The following is a 13859-nucleotide window of genomic DNA, read 5'->3' on the forward strand; positions in this document are numbered from 1 at the left end:
ATCTGCTCAACCACTTTCTTTTGGCTCTTTAAATAAAGCAATTGAATGAAGCTTGCCTTGCTAGGGTTCTCTCTTGAATGCACTTAATGTATTTTTTAAAGCTTGCTTCCTCTGATGAATAGTCCCTCTTAAATACTTCTCCAACCTCCAAATAGTCCTTCCTGACCGTTGGATTGAAGAAACTAGCCGTTTATAGCCGTTGGGAGTCCAAAAAGCACTTCTGCACAACTAGCCGTTATGCTTCTGCCCGTGCTTGGGTCGACCCAAACTTTTCTTGGGTCGACCCAAACCACTGTTCATCAGACTTGGGTCAGCTCAAGCTTTTCTTGGGTCGGCCCTCTCAGAAAATACAGAACCTTGTATTTCAGCCTTCCTTCACTTGGGTCGACTCAACTCTTTTTGGGTCGACTCAAGGTTGGGTCGACCCAAGGTTGGGTCTACTCAAGTTCAGTTAGGGTCGACCCTCTCAGGGATTCCAGAGACTTGTTTTCTTGAGGCTTGAGGATGGGGTCGACTCAACTTTCACTTGGGTCGACCCAAGTACTGTTCATCCGTGCCATAAGTGCTAGAATGTGCTAGAATGTTTCTTGATGTGCCAGGATCGACTCCACCTCTTCTAGGGTTGACTCCTACTTTGTGCCAAGTGTTCCAAAAGCGTGCCAAACATATCGGGGTCGACTCCAAACTAATTGGGGTCGACTCTAGCCATGTATTTCTGCACTTTGAAGGTTAGTTATGCATATTGAAACAACAATATGATATTCCAAGCAAATTATGATGCATGGCACAATAAAGTTTCATACCCTTAACAATAGAAATTACCGAATTGCCCTTTTAGGTATTTTTAACATGAAACTTTGTCAAAATGAATTCTTGAGCTTTCTAACATTCTCTATTACAAATTTTATGTCGTTTATCAATCTTGAGAGTGGTTTTGACCATATAATCCTAATGTATCATGAGTGTATCGAGGGTGTGCCATTTATCAATGATGTATCAAGTTAATTTGCATTTTTAATTTGATATGGCCTCAATGGTTGTGTTAATCATCAAAATAACATTATCATCCTCAAGTGCCTTGGCCCTCTTGAGCCCGATCAGCGCGCCTGTGGTCGAGGTTGTTTCCACAGGTTAACGTCGATGTCTCGATGCATGGGTGCTGAGTTGAGCCCTTATGCAGAAAGGTTTGTATGAATTAACATGGGGATTGTTGCTGGAGGAGGCGCGCATGAGGTTGGTGGGATCTCGATCTTGGATCGACTCAGAGGGGCATCCCGACCTTGGCCGGGAGGAGGCCCCGATCTCAATCGGGATTTCGCTGGCAGTACATAAGTAGGTAAGTATAACGAAGTGAGTGTCAAGTGGGATGTACCTCTTGCACCTCCGAGACCGAGCGCTTCGTGCTGGAGTAGGTCGTTTTGTTTTCTGGCCGGCCTTCGGAGTCGCCCTTTAGCTTGTGGTCCGTTTTGGGAATACCAATCGGACCGGGAGGTATTGCTGTTGTCGGAGGTTTTCGCGAGCGTTGTTCCGTTGTTGCTGTCGAATGTCCCAGAGGATTGCCAAGGCACTGTCCCCGGTCTCCTCAGGTTAAGGGAGCTTGAGCTTGCCATCGGCCTGGCGGTACTTTCCGAGGTCGAGAGAGTTTGGAACTCTACGGTCGACACACGGGGCATCCCGACCTTGGTCGAGGTATCGAGCACGAGGTCGAGGGAGCTTGGGCTCGCTGTTGACCTGGTGACGCTTCTCGAAGTCGAGAGAGTTTGAGACTCTACGGTCGACATACGGGGCATCCCGACCTTGGTCGAGGTACCGAGCACGAGGCCGAGGGAGCTTGGGCTCACTATCGATCTGGTGACGTTTTCCAAGGTCGAGGGAGTTTGGAACTCTACGGTCGACTCACGGGGCATCCCGAACTCTGTCGAGACATCGTACGCAAGGTCGAGGGGTCTGGGATTGCACTGTCGACTTGCGACGCTTCCTGAGGTCGAGGAAGTTTGAGACTCTAGGGTCGACTCATGGGGCATCCCGAACTCTGTCGAGGCATCCTACGCAAGGTCGAGGGGTCTGGAAACGTACTGTCGACCTGCGATGCTTTCCGAGGTTGAGGGAGTTTGAGACTCTACGATCAACTCACGGGGCATCCCGAACTCTGTCGAGGCATCGTACGCAAGGTCGAGGGGTCTGGGAATGCACTGTCGACCTGCAATGCTTCCCGAGGTCGAGGAAGTTTGAGACTCTACGGTCGACTCACGGGGCATCCCGAACTCTATCGAGGGATTCGAGGGAGATCGAGGCCCAGCTTGATATCATCGCGGGGAGATGCTTCAGGTCCAACCGAAGCATCGGAACTCGGTCGGGCGTCCGAACTTTGTCGGGTATCCGAGCTTAGCCAGATGATCTGAGGATCACAAATGTCCCAATATTAGGAGAAGAATAGCATGATTAAAGGGGAGTCGTAGATGAGTAATTGTGAGAAGGCGGAATTCATGTTCCCGATCACTAGGGACCCCTTAGGGTTTTACTGGTAATACATTCGTAGATTCTCCGAATTTCAGCTTCGCAGGATGGGGGTCCCTTCGAGGGACTCCAACTTGTATGCTCCTAGTCGTTGTACTCGGGCGATTCGGTACAGTCCTTCCCAGTTTGGGGCTAGCTTCCCGTGCTCGGTCGGCTGGGAGGCTTTGGCTCTCCTGAGGACGAGATCTCCCACTTTGAAAAGCTTAGGCTTGACTTTGGAGTTGTAGTACTGGGCCGTTTTCTGCTGGTATCTTGCCATGCGGACCCGGGCGACCTCTCTTGTTTCTTCAATGAGGTCCAGATTGTTCCTGAGCTGAGAGGAGTTGGAGCTAGCATCGTAGTACTCCACCCTTGGTGAGGAGAGTCCAATCTCCAGAGGGATAACAGCCTCCATTCCGTACGCCAGGTTGAAGGGGGTCTCGCCGGTAGATAGTCGAAATGTAGTCCGATAGGCCCAGAGAACATTATACAGATCCTCGACCTATTGCCCCTTGGATCGATCGAGCCTAGCTTTGAGTCCCTACAAAATGGTGCGGTTTGTTACCTCGGTTTCTCCGTTTGTCTGTGGATGGGCAACCGAGGTGAAGCGGTGGTCAATGCCGAGTTCGGAGCAGAATTCTCTGAAGTGGGTATTGTCAAACTGACGGCCGTTGTCAGATATAAGGATACGGGGGAGTCCGAATCTGCAGATTATGGATTTCCAAACAAAGTCTCGCATTTTTTGCTCGGTGATCTGGGCCACAGGTTCAGCTTCGACCCATTTGGTAAAGTAGTCGATGGAGACGACCAGAAATTTTCTTTGCCCGGTGGCTAGGGGGAAAGGTCCCAGGATATCAATCCCCCATTGGGCGAATGGCCAAGGGGCAATAATCGAGGTCAGCGGAGCCGAAGGTCGGCGCTGGATATTGGCATTCCGTTGACACCGATCACACCTCCGGACAAAGTCCGTTGCGTCCTTCTAAAGTGTGGGCCAAAAGTAACCTTGGCGCTGGATCTTATGCGCTAGTGCCCGGCCTCCTAGGTGGTTCCCACAAACCCCTTCATGGACCTCTCGCAGAGCATAGTCTGCCTCCTAGGGGCGGAGACATTTAAGGAGAGGAGAAGTAAATGACCGACGATAGAGCTTGTCTTCATATAATATGTATCCGGGGGCTTGACGCCTGATCCGGCGAGCCTCCAGCTCGTCGTAAGGGAGGGTCCCATCCTGCAGATAGTTGATGAATCCGTCGATCCAGCTTGGCTCGATGTCGATGCACATGGTCGGTTCAGGTTCCTCTGTGCTGGGTGTTTGGAGGTATTCGAGCACCGTTGCCTTGGAGAGCTCACTCATGCGAGAGGTCGCCAGCTTTGACAGTTGGTCAGCCCTGAGGTTCTCCGTACTGGGGATATGCTGGATGCTGAAGGAGCCTAGGGCGGATATAAGTTTTCGCGCCTTTTGAAGATATTTCTGCATTGATGGCTCCTTTGCTTCGAAATCTCCCAGGACCTGGCTCACCACTAGTTGGGAGTCACTGAAGACCTTTAGGTCTTCTGCCTTCAGCTCCTTTGCCACCTTGAGCCTGGCAATGAGTGCCTCATACTCTGCCTTGTTGTTTGAGGCTGGAAACTCGAGACGTAGGGCCTGCTCAGCCACCACCCCATCCGGGCTAGTGAGGATGAGTCTCACTCCGCTACCCCCCGAGGTCGAGGAGCCATCCACATATAGGACCCATGGTGGCCTCGAGGTTTCCTCTGTTGGCGTGAGTGGCAGCTCGAGGTCGTCTGGCAAAGTGCACTCCACGATGAAATCGGCGAGTGCTTGAGCTTTAATAGCTGGCCTGGGCCGGTATTCAAGGTCGAACTCCCCGAGCTCAACCGCCTATTTGGCAACCCTTCCGGCGCGGTCCGATCTCTGCAGTATTTGCTTCATAGGCTGGTCGGTCAGTATAGCTATGGTATGGGCTTGAAAATAGGGCCGGAGTCTCCGGGCTGAAATGATTAGAGCAAAAATTATCTTCTCAAGCTTAGAATATCGGGTCTCGGCATCCCTGAGGATCCGGCTGGCATAGTAGACAGGCTTCTGGAGCTTGTCCTCTTCCCAGACTAGGACTGAGCTCACTGCGACCGGGAAGACGGCCAGATATAAATAAAGAACCTCGCCTTGCCGAGGCTTAGTGAGTAGCAGGGAGGAGGCCAGAAGGCACTTGAGCTCTTCAAAGGCCTGCTGGCATTCCTCCGACCACAGGAAGTTCTTTGGTCGCTTAAGGATCTTGAAGAATGGAAGGCAGTGCTCGGCCGACCTGGAGACAAACCTCCCCAAGGCTGCGACCCGCCCAGTAAGCCGCTGCACTTGCTTGACTGTCCTTGGAGGTGTCATCTCTTGCAGCGCTTGATCTTCTCGGGGTTGGCTTCAACTCCACGCTGGGTTACTATGAAGCCCAGGAATTTGTCCGAGGTGACTTCGAACGCGCACTTCGCAGGGTTGAGCTTCATTTGGTATTTCCTAAGCTTGGAGAATGTTTCATTGAGGTCAGCCACATGGTGCTCTGCCGCTCGGCTTTTCACAAATATGTCGTCCACGTAGACTTCCATATTTTGGCCGATCTGATCTTCAAAGATTTGGCTGACCAGCCTTTGGTATGTGGCTCCTGCATTCTTCAACCCGAATGGCATTACTTTGTAACAATAAGTGCCCTTGTCGGTGATGAAGGCCGTCTTCTCCTCATCTTCTGGCACCATTCGGATCTGATTGTATCCTGAGAAGGCGTCCATGAAGGTTAGTAGCTGATGTCCCGAGGTGGAGTCGATGAGCTGGTCGATGCTGGGGAGGAAAAAACTGTCCTTTGGGCAGGCCTTGTTCAGGTCAGTGTAGTCCACACGCATGCGCCATTTTCCGTTGGCCTTCTTTACGAGGACCACATTGGCAAGCCAATCTGGGTAGGAGACCTCCCGGATGAAGCTGGCCTTAAGGAGGTTATCCACTTCTTCGGCTGTCGCTCGCTGCCGTTCCGGGGCAGAGCCCCGTTTCTTTTGTTTTACAGGCCTGCAGATCGGCTTCACCAGGAGTCGATGGACCATGACCTCAGGGTCGATTCCCGGCATGTCGGCGGGCGACCAGGCGAAGACGTCAATGTTGGACCGGAGAAATTCGGTCAGGCGCTTCCTTTCACAGTGGCGGGCTCTACTTGCTTCTTCCAGGGGTCGTCCCGCACGTCCAAGGTTTCTATGGGCAGCGTACGGCCCATTGCCTGAGTTGGCACCTCGGCTGATAGCTCTTGCCGACTCGACGCTTCAGTTGGTTGCTTCGCTTTGCAGGTCGCCATGTAGCACTGCTTGGCTATCAGTTGGTTGCCGCAGATCTCGCCTACTCTTTGGTTGGTGGGGAATCGCACGAGTAGGTGGTAGGTCGAGACCACGGCCCGGAGGGTATTTAGCCCTGGTCGTCCGAGGATAGCGTTGTAGGCTGAGGATAGGCGGACCACAAGAAAGTCCGTCCTTACAGTACTTTCTCGGAGGGCGAGGCCGACCGTAACAAGAAAGCTGACCTCGCCTTCGACCGGGACCGAGTCTCCAGTGAATCCGACTAGCGGGGTATTCATTTTCCGAAGCTGGCTTTCCGTTGACCCTATTTTTTGGTAGACGTGGTAGTACAAAACATTAGCCGAGCTTCCATTATCAACTAGGACCCGCTTTACATCAAACTTATTTACAATCATGGAAATGACCACAGCGTCATTGTGAGGAGTCTCAACTCCTTTTAAGTCTTCCTCCGAAAACGAGATAGCTTTGGAGGTGCGCGGGCGTTTCAGATGGGTCCTTCCCTTGATTGACTCTTTGGCCGGGCTTCCTCCGATCATGTTGATGGTGCCGGCAACGGGCCTGTTGTCGTTTGGATTCTCGGGCGGCACGGCGTTTTCCACTAGCCTCCTTTCCTCACGTCGGTTCTTCACAAACCGATTGAGTACCCCGCGGCGGATAAGCGCCTCAATTTTATCTTGGAGCTAGAAACAATCCTCTGTGTCGTGGCCGTGGTCCCGGTGGAAGCGGCAGTACTTTCTGGGGTTGCGCGGGACTCCTGTTTCCCGCATCGGGGGCGGAGGTCGGAAAAAGTCCCGACCCTCGATCTCCATTAGGATTTTGGTCCGGGCTGCGTTGATAGGAGTGTAATTCTCATACTTTCCTGGGTACACTCGAGTCCGTAGTGGGGATTTCGGTCGAGGTGGAGACCTTGGTCGAGGTTGTCTCTGCTGCTGGGGTGGACTCCTTAGCCGAGGTAGGTTCTTACCTCGGCGAGGAGATTGGCTCCTCTGGCGGCTGCGCTCCTCGCGGCGCTTCTGCCTTTTCGAGGCCTGCTCGGTCGCACCCTTCCTGGAAGCGATAGCTTCTTTGGCTTTCGCGTACTTCCAAGCTCGGGCCAGCATTTCTGTGAAGTTGGCAGGAAAGCTCTTCTCGATAGAGAAGAGGAATCTGTAGGAGCGAGCCCCAGTCTTCAACACCGACATGGCCATTGACTGATCAAGCTCACGAACCTCCCAGGTTGCAGTGGTGAAACGGTCGAGGTAGTCTTTAAAAGACTCTCCCTCCTTTTGTTTGACGTCGAGGAGGGAGTCTGACGTCTGCCGCTGGCGTCGGCTGGCAGCAAAGTTAGTGGCGAATTGCCTGCCGAGCTGCTCGAAGGACGACACCGTGTCTGGTTTCAGCCCGAAGAACCAGAGCCGAGCTGTCCCCCGAAGGGTCGCCGGAAAGGGCTTGCAGAGCACAGCCTCCAAAGACCCTTGCAGCGCCATGAGGGCTCGGTAACTTTCCAAATGGTCGAGGGGGTCGGTTGTACCATTGTAAGGCTCCACCTAGGGCATTTTAAACATTAGTGGGACCGGCTCATCCTCGATCTGGCGGAAAAAGGGAGACTTGGTGGTGAACTCGAAGTCACCCTCGCGCTTCGCCTTTTTACTGTGGAGCGCTTCAATCTGGCGCTCGAGCTTTTCCACCTTCCTGTCGAGCTCCCCAGTCTGGGGGATTGCTATCATAGTCTGCTCCGGCTTATGTCGGTCCGGAGCGGACTCAGCCTCCGAGGGCTGCAGTCTTCTATCTACTTCTTCCCCCGGTAGCTCTCTCTGGGGGGATGCTCGCTCTCATTGTTGGCCCTCGAAGAGCCATGAAGGCTTCGGGTCTGGGGCGCTGGTCCATTCGAGGGAAGGACCGGGGCCTGGGAGGTGGCATGGGTGGCACCTCGGCCCGCTGCAGGTTTTGGACGGCAGTGGCCAGGGTTTGGACTTGTCGGACCAAGATGTCAAACTGTTCCGGCTGCACCTGAGGAACTGGAGTTGCCGGGGGTCTTGGCGGTGAATTCTGGACAGAATGTCCGGGACTCGGCGCAGGACGCCGGGAGGTATTAGAGGCTCCCTTACTTCTCAACTTCATAACCGCAACTCGGGCCTTTCTTCTAGCGCCAACTGTTGCTGGAAATTGGACCCGGGGGCGGCCGTCGGCTGAGGAAGCAGGGCTCCGACGAAGGTCTTCAGGCGACGTTCCGTCGGTGGGCGGCGTCTTCCTGGTAGCCTGCAAAAAGAAGCCAGTGGCCGGTGGTTCCGGCGCCGGCCCTCCGATGCTTAAGTCAGAGAGGAAAAATACCAGCAGGAGCAATCTGTCCAGAGTTTTGTTTCTTCTTTTTCTTTTGTCCCCCCTTTCATGGCGAAGGGATTTTTCTTTTATAGTGGGGTGCTGGATTACCGGTGATGTCAGAGGAGCAGGTTGCCGTATAACTGAGCACGTCGCAGAAACTGATCCGTAATCATGCAAATTAATGCCTTGCCGTAGAGGATGAGGTCGGTGTCAGGGAGTGGTCGCGGCTGACCAAATGCGGCCGAGCTGACTTGCCGTGGAAGACCGAGGATCTGTAGACAGCAGGGGTTAGGTGCACTAATTGTTGAGTAAGCTGGAGGTTCACAAGGGCCATGCGCATTTAATGGGTGAGTGGCGGTGGCAGGGCATGGTATCTGGCCGGGCTTCAGAAGGATATGACCACAGCAAGCGGTCGGGGGATCTGGTCTTTGAGGTAAAGGACCTTCCAAGGTCAGGCGCCTTCCAAGGTCGGGCGCCTTCCGAGGTCGGGCGCCTTCCGAGGTCTGGCGCCTTCGATCATGTGCCGGTGGTATGCTCACGTGCTTTGGAACAACCTATTTTCCCCAACACTCTCCATTCTCTGTATATCCTTTAGATTTACATATGCATTTCCTTATTTTGATTAGTTAGAACCAACGTATTTATAGATGATTTAATTAGTTATTGTAATACTTTCTACTTGCTTATGGCAGTTATGGCTCGTTTATTTGTTTCTAAAAAGAAGAAGATGGCAATTACCATTTTGGTAATATACACAGAGATGTGGTTGATGATAATATCAATGATGGCCAAGATTTTTGAAACCTTGGCACGAGTAAATGTTAGGATTCCTAGGAAAATGGTGTATATTTTTTATAGAACACTTGATGAGAGGGTGATGAATAGAATAGCTAATCTTAGGCTTATGATAATGGAAAGTGATCAAATTTGTATTGATCAACTTAGAATGGATAGGAGGGCATTTTGGAAGCTTTGTAAAATGCTTAAATCGATTGGCAAATTAGAGGGGAATAGAAATGTTCAAGTGGAAGAGATGGTTGCAATATTTCTTCACACCCTAGGCCATCACTCAAAAAATAGGCTTATAAAATTGTACTTTCGTAGATCGGGTGAGATAGTAAGTAGGCATTTTAATGCTATCTTGAGGCTTCATAGACACTTGCTAAAGAATTCTGAGCCTGTCACAGAAAGATCAACAGATGAGAAATGGATGTGGTTTTGGGTGAATTAATATTACATTTTGCATTTTTAAAGGCAATATTTTGGCCTATTAAATTGTTAAAAGTACTGATTATTATATTCAACTTGCATTGTAGAATTGTCTAGGTGCATTGGATGGTACCCATATTAGAGTGCGGGTCTCGGAGAAGGACAAACCTAGATATCGGTCAAGAAAGAATGAAATTTGTACAAATATACTTTGTGTTTGCTCACAAGATATGTAGTTTATTTACATGCTACCTGGATTGGAGGGGTCAGCACATGATAATAGAGTCCTTAGGGATGCCATTTCTCGTAGAAATGGATTAAAAGTCCCGCAAGATAATTTTAAGTCTAATATTGCAGCTATTTTTTACTTGTATGAGTAAGATAGATAATTTTTTTTGATTTCACTTTTTTTGCATATTTTTGAATGAGTAGGTTATTACTACTTGCGCGATGTTGGGTACACAAATTCTGAAGGTTTCTTAACTCCATTTAAAGATCAAAGATATCACCTCAATGAGTGGAGACATAGTCATTAACCCACTACACTTGAGGAGCTCTATAACATGAGGCACTCAAAAGCTAGAAATGTAATTAAGAGATGTTTTGACCTATTAAAGATGCGATGGGCAATCCTTAGGAACAATACTTGGTACCCTATTAAGACAGTGTGTAGGATCATTTCTGTATGTTGTTTGCTGCACAACTACATTAGAAAAGAGATGTCTGTAGATCCCATTGAGGTTTTGTACAATAAGGAGGAGTGCTCTTATGGAAGTTTTCCACATGAGGAGGATGCATATATTGAGTATATTGAGTCATCTGCACCTTGAAATGCATTTAGGGCTAATCTTGCTGCCCAAATGTTTGAAGAGTGGCAGCATAATAGAATTTGAGAAAAGAATTATGATCTTTGTTGTGTTTAATATTTGGGGCTCTTAACATTTGTATGAACATTATGTGTAGAGTTGGGCAACGGGCCGTGCCGGGCCGGCCCGGCCCAGGCCCCCCGGGCCCAAATTCTAAGCGGGCCGTGCCTGGCACGGCCCGTGAGGCACGGAAGGCCAGCCCGGCCCGGCCCCCGGCCCCTCTATTGGTGGGCCGGGCCGGGCACGGCACGGCACGGGCCGTGCCCGGCACGGCCCGCAACGGCTCCTGACGGGCCGTGCCTGGCACGGCCCACAACGGCTCCAGACGGGCCGTGCCTGGCACGGCCCGTCTGGAGAGGGGGAGTGAAAATAGCCGTTTCCAACGGCTATTTTCGTGAAAATGACCCTTTTACCCCTCCCAACAGTCCAATAACGGCTGAATTGAGGGGTATTTTGGGAAAAAAAAATTTTTGGGCTTCTATAAATAGCCCATTCCTCCCTCATTCTCACCACACCAAATCTCTCATTCTCTCCTTCTCTACTGCTATTATTTCTCTCTTCAAAGTGCTCTTCTAGCAATTTAATTTTTAGTTTGTTCAAGTGCTACACAAGAGGAGGTTCCTGTTGAGAAGAGAAGGTCGCTTCTGTTGAGAGCACAAGAGGAAGCTCGGAATCTCGGCTCTGCCTCTGCCCTCCGACCCTCTACTCAATTCCTCCTTGCGGTTAGTTTTTATTTTTTGAATTAATCATAGATATGTCATCTTTTGAGGAAAGTCAGTTTGGCATTCCTGTTTCTGAGGGAGAAGAAACTAATCCCCAACCCCCTGTTCCTAGTTCCTCTAGAACTGGTGAACCGAGTGAAGGTCAAACCTCTTCTCGTAAGAGGACTAGTACTGTATGGAATGAATTTGATAGAGTTATGGTTGAGGGAGTCTGGAAAGCTAAATGTAAAAAATGTGCCAAACTTTATAGTTGTAGTAGTAGTGGGGGAACAGGGCATTTAAAAAGACATCAAGAGAGTCATAGGATGCATGATTCTCATGCTCAAACTCAAAGTAGCCTTAATATACAAGGGGGATTACTTGTAGGTAATTTTGCATATAATCATGAAAATCAAAGAAAAGCACTTGTAAAATGGATAGTTAAGGATGAATTACCTTTTAGTTTATGTGAATCTTTTAATTTTGAAGAATATGTTCAATTAAACCCACAACCTGCTTACAAAAGAACTAGTAGGCGTACATTTAGAAGAGTAGCTATGACCAATTTTTTAGCAATGAAACAAAATTTAATTGAAACACTTTCTACTTTAAATGTAAAAATTTCATTAACTTCTGATATTTGGTCAGCATCTGTAGGTAGTAATTGTTTTATTGCCATTACTGCTCATTATATTGATAATGATTGGCAATTAAATAAACGTATTCTTGCTTTTCGTGCTTTTGATTTTCCACATTCTGGGCAACAAATTTCAAATATAATTTATCAAACTGCATGTTCATATAATATTAATGATAAAATTATGTCTATTACTTTTGATAATGCATCTAATAATAATTCTGCTGTTGTATTATTAAAAGACTCATTGCATCCCATATTAGATGGAAATTTACTGCATATTAGATGTGCATGTCATATCTTAAATCTTTCTGTTCAAGCTGGCATGGGCATGATTCAAGATGTGATTTCAAAAATTAGAAATGCAGTTTCTTTTATTCATGCTTCTAGATCAAGACTTCAAGAATTTAAGGAATTATGCATAAATCATGATAAACGTTTTAAAAAATTTAAACTTGATGTAATTACTCGTTGGAACTCCACATATAGCATGATACATGATGCATACCCATATAAAAATTTATTAAGTGCATATATTAATGATCGTGGATTAGGATTTACATTGACTGAAACTGATTGGAATAAAGGAAAAATTTTGGAAGATTTTTTGCTTGGTTTTTATAATGCTACCAATGTTCTTTCTGGTATTTATTACCCTACTTCATGTTCATTTTTACAACAAGCATATATAATTAGTCAAAAATTTGCAGAACATAGATATGATGATGTTTTAATGCCTATTATTCACCTAATGGAATCTAAATGGAATGAGTATTGGGACAGGATATGTCCTATGCATAACTTAGCTGCTGTATTTGATCCTAGAGTTAAATTAAATGGCGTGCTAATTTTACTTGATGCATACGCTGAAAATATGAATCAAGATGCTGAATCTGCTAAAGATGAGGTAAGACAACTTCTTTATGATATTTATGCTATATATGATGAAAAAATTCGTGGATCTAGAACACAAATACAAACCTCTATTCCTCCTTCTAGTAGTTCTCGTTCGTCATCTATTTTTTCATTCATTGCACAGAGAAGACACACACATGCTTCAAGTTCCTCTTCATCTTCTTCATCTTTAAGTAGTGAACTAGAATTTTATTTACGAAATGATCTTCAGTCTGCATATGATGAAAATCAAATAGAGAATCTAGATGTATTATCTTGGTGGAAGAGTGTTAGAAATCAATATCCTGTTATGTCTGCAATTGCACGCGATATTTTAGCTGTGCCGATGTCCACGGTAGCATCGGAATCCGCTTTTAGTGCAGGTCGGCGTGTTCTTGACGAAAAGAGAAGTAGGATGACGGGCGAAACGGTGGAGATGCTTCTCTGCTTCAAGGATTGGCTGGATGCTGAGGCAAGACTTCAAGATAAAGGTGGACATAATACAACATCCTCTGATGATGATGATACAAACACTACTGAAGACTGAAGACTGAAGACTGAAGACTGAAGACTGATTCACTGAATCACTGATGATTAGTAAGATTTCTTAATTTTTTATAATTGTACATTTTTATTGTATTCTGGAGGTCAGACCAAGGTCCAAACCTCGGCCCTTTCTTAGTTTCTTATTGTATTCTAGAATCTAGACTCTAGAGGTCAGACCAAGGTCCAAACCTCCCTTCATGTACCATTTTGATTTAAATTAATAAACTGGTAGGGGTCTATGCCAAACCCCCCACCATTAAGGTGGCTTTATATTCATAAATCAAGATTTCTTAGTGTTCAATATTTATTAATTTATTAAAAAAATTTTATCGGGCCGAGCCGGGCCCAGGCCCGGACCGTGCCAGGCTCGCGTGCCAGCCCGGCCCAGGCCCTTATGGGCCGTGCCGTGCTGGCCCGCGGGCCGTGCCGTGCTTGGCCCGCGGGCCTAGACCGGGCCGTGCCGGCCCAGGCCCGAAGCGGGCCGTGCCTGGCACGGCCCGCTGGCCAGGAACCTCTAGCCCAGCACGGCCCTATCAAAGGGGCCGTGCCAGGCACGGCCCGGCACTGTAGCTGGCGGGCCGTGCCAGGCACGGCCCGCTTCGTGCCGTGCCGTGCCGGGCCGTGGGCGGCCCGGCCCAGTGCCCATCTCTAATTATGTGTTATGTTATAATCTTTGTTTAATATTTTTCTTGCTATGTTATAATCTTGTGTTATATCAAATTCTTACTTAATAGTTCCCTTGTATCCATTCATTTGGATAATGCAAATGTAAGATCATGTTATGAGGTTGTGAATGTATAACTATAATATATAAGATTGTGAATGTATATCTATAATATATGAGATTGTGAATGTAGATATGAGCACCTCAATAGCTGGAGAAGCATG

General features: G+C 48.1%; 1 protein-coding gene across 1 annotated transcript; it reads right to left on the reverse strand.

The window, feature by feature from the left end:
* Window positions 1-3589: 3589 nt before the first annotated feature.
* On the reverse strand, window positions 3590-7004 carry LOC148703162 (uncharacterized). Its single transcript, XM_088723305.2, has 2 exons — window positions 6782-7004; window positions 3590-4278 (listed from the first exon to the last, which is right to left on the reverse strand). Exons 1-2 carry the CDS (start codon window positions 7002-7004, stop codon window positions 3590-3592), a joined length of 912 nt encoding a protein of 303 aa, XP_088579431.2.
* Between the last annotated feature and the right edge of the window lie 6855 nt (window positions 7005-13859).

This window comes from Phoenix dactylifera, chromosome 6 (assembly GCF_051530095.1).
Source record: "Phoenix dactylifera cultivar Ajwa chromosome 6, Ajwa_hap1_PhDact_Kaust_v1.1, whole genome shotgun sequence".
Taxonomy (NCBI): Eukaryota; Viridiplantae; Streptophyta; class Magnoliopsida; order Arecales; family Arecaceae; genus Phoenix; species Phoenix dactylifera.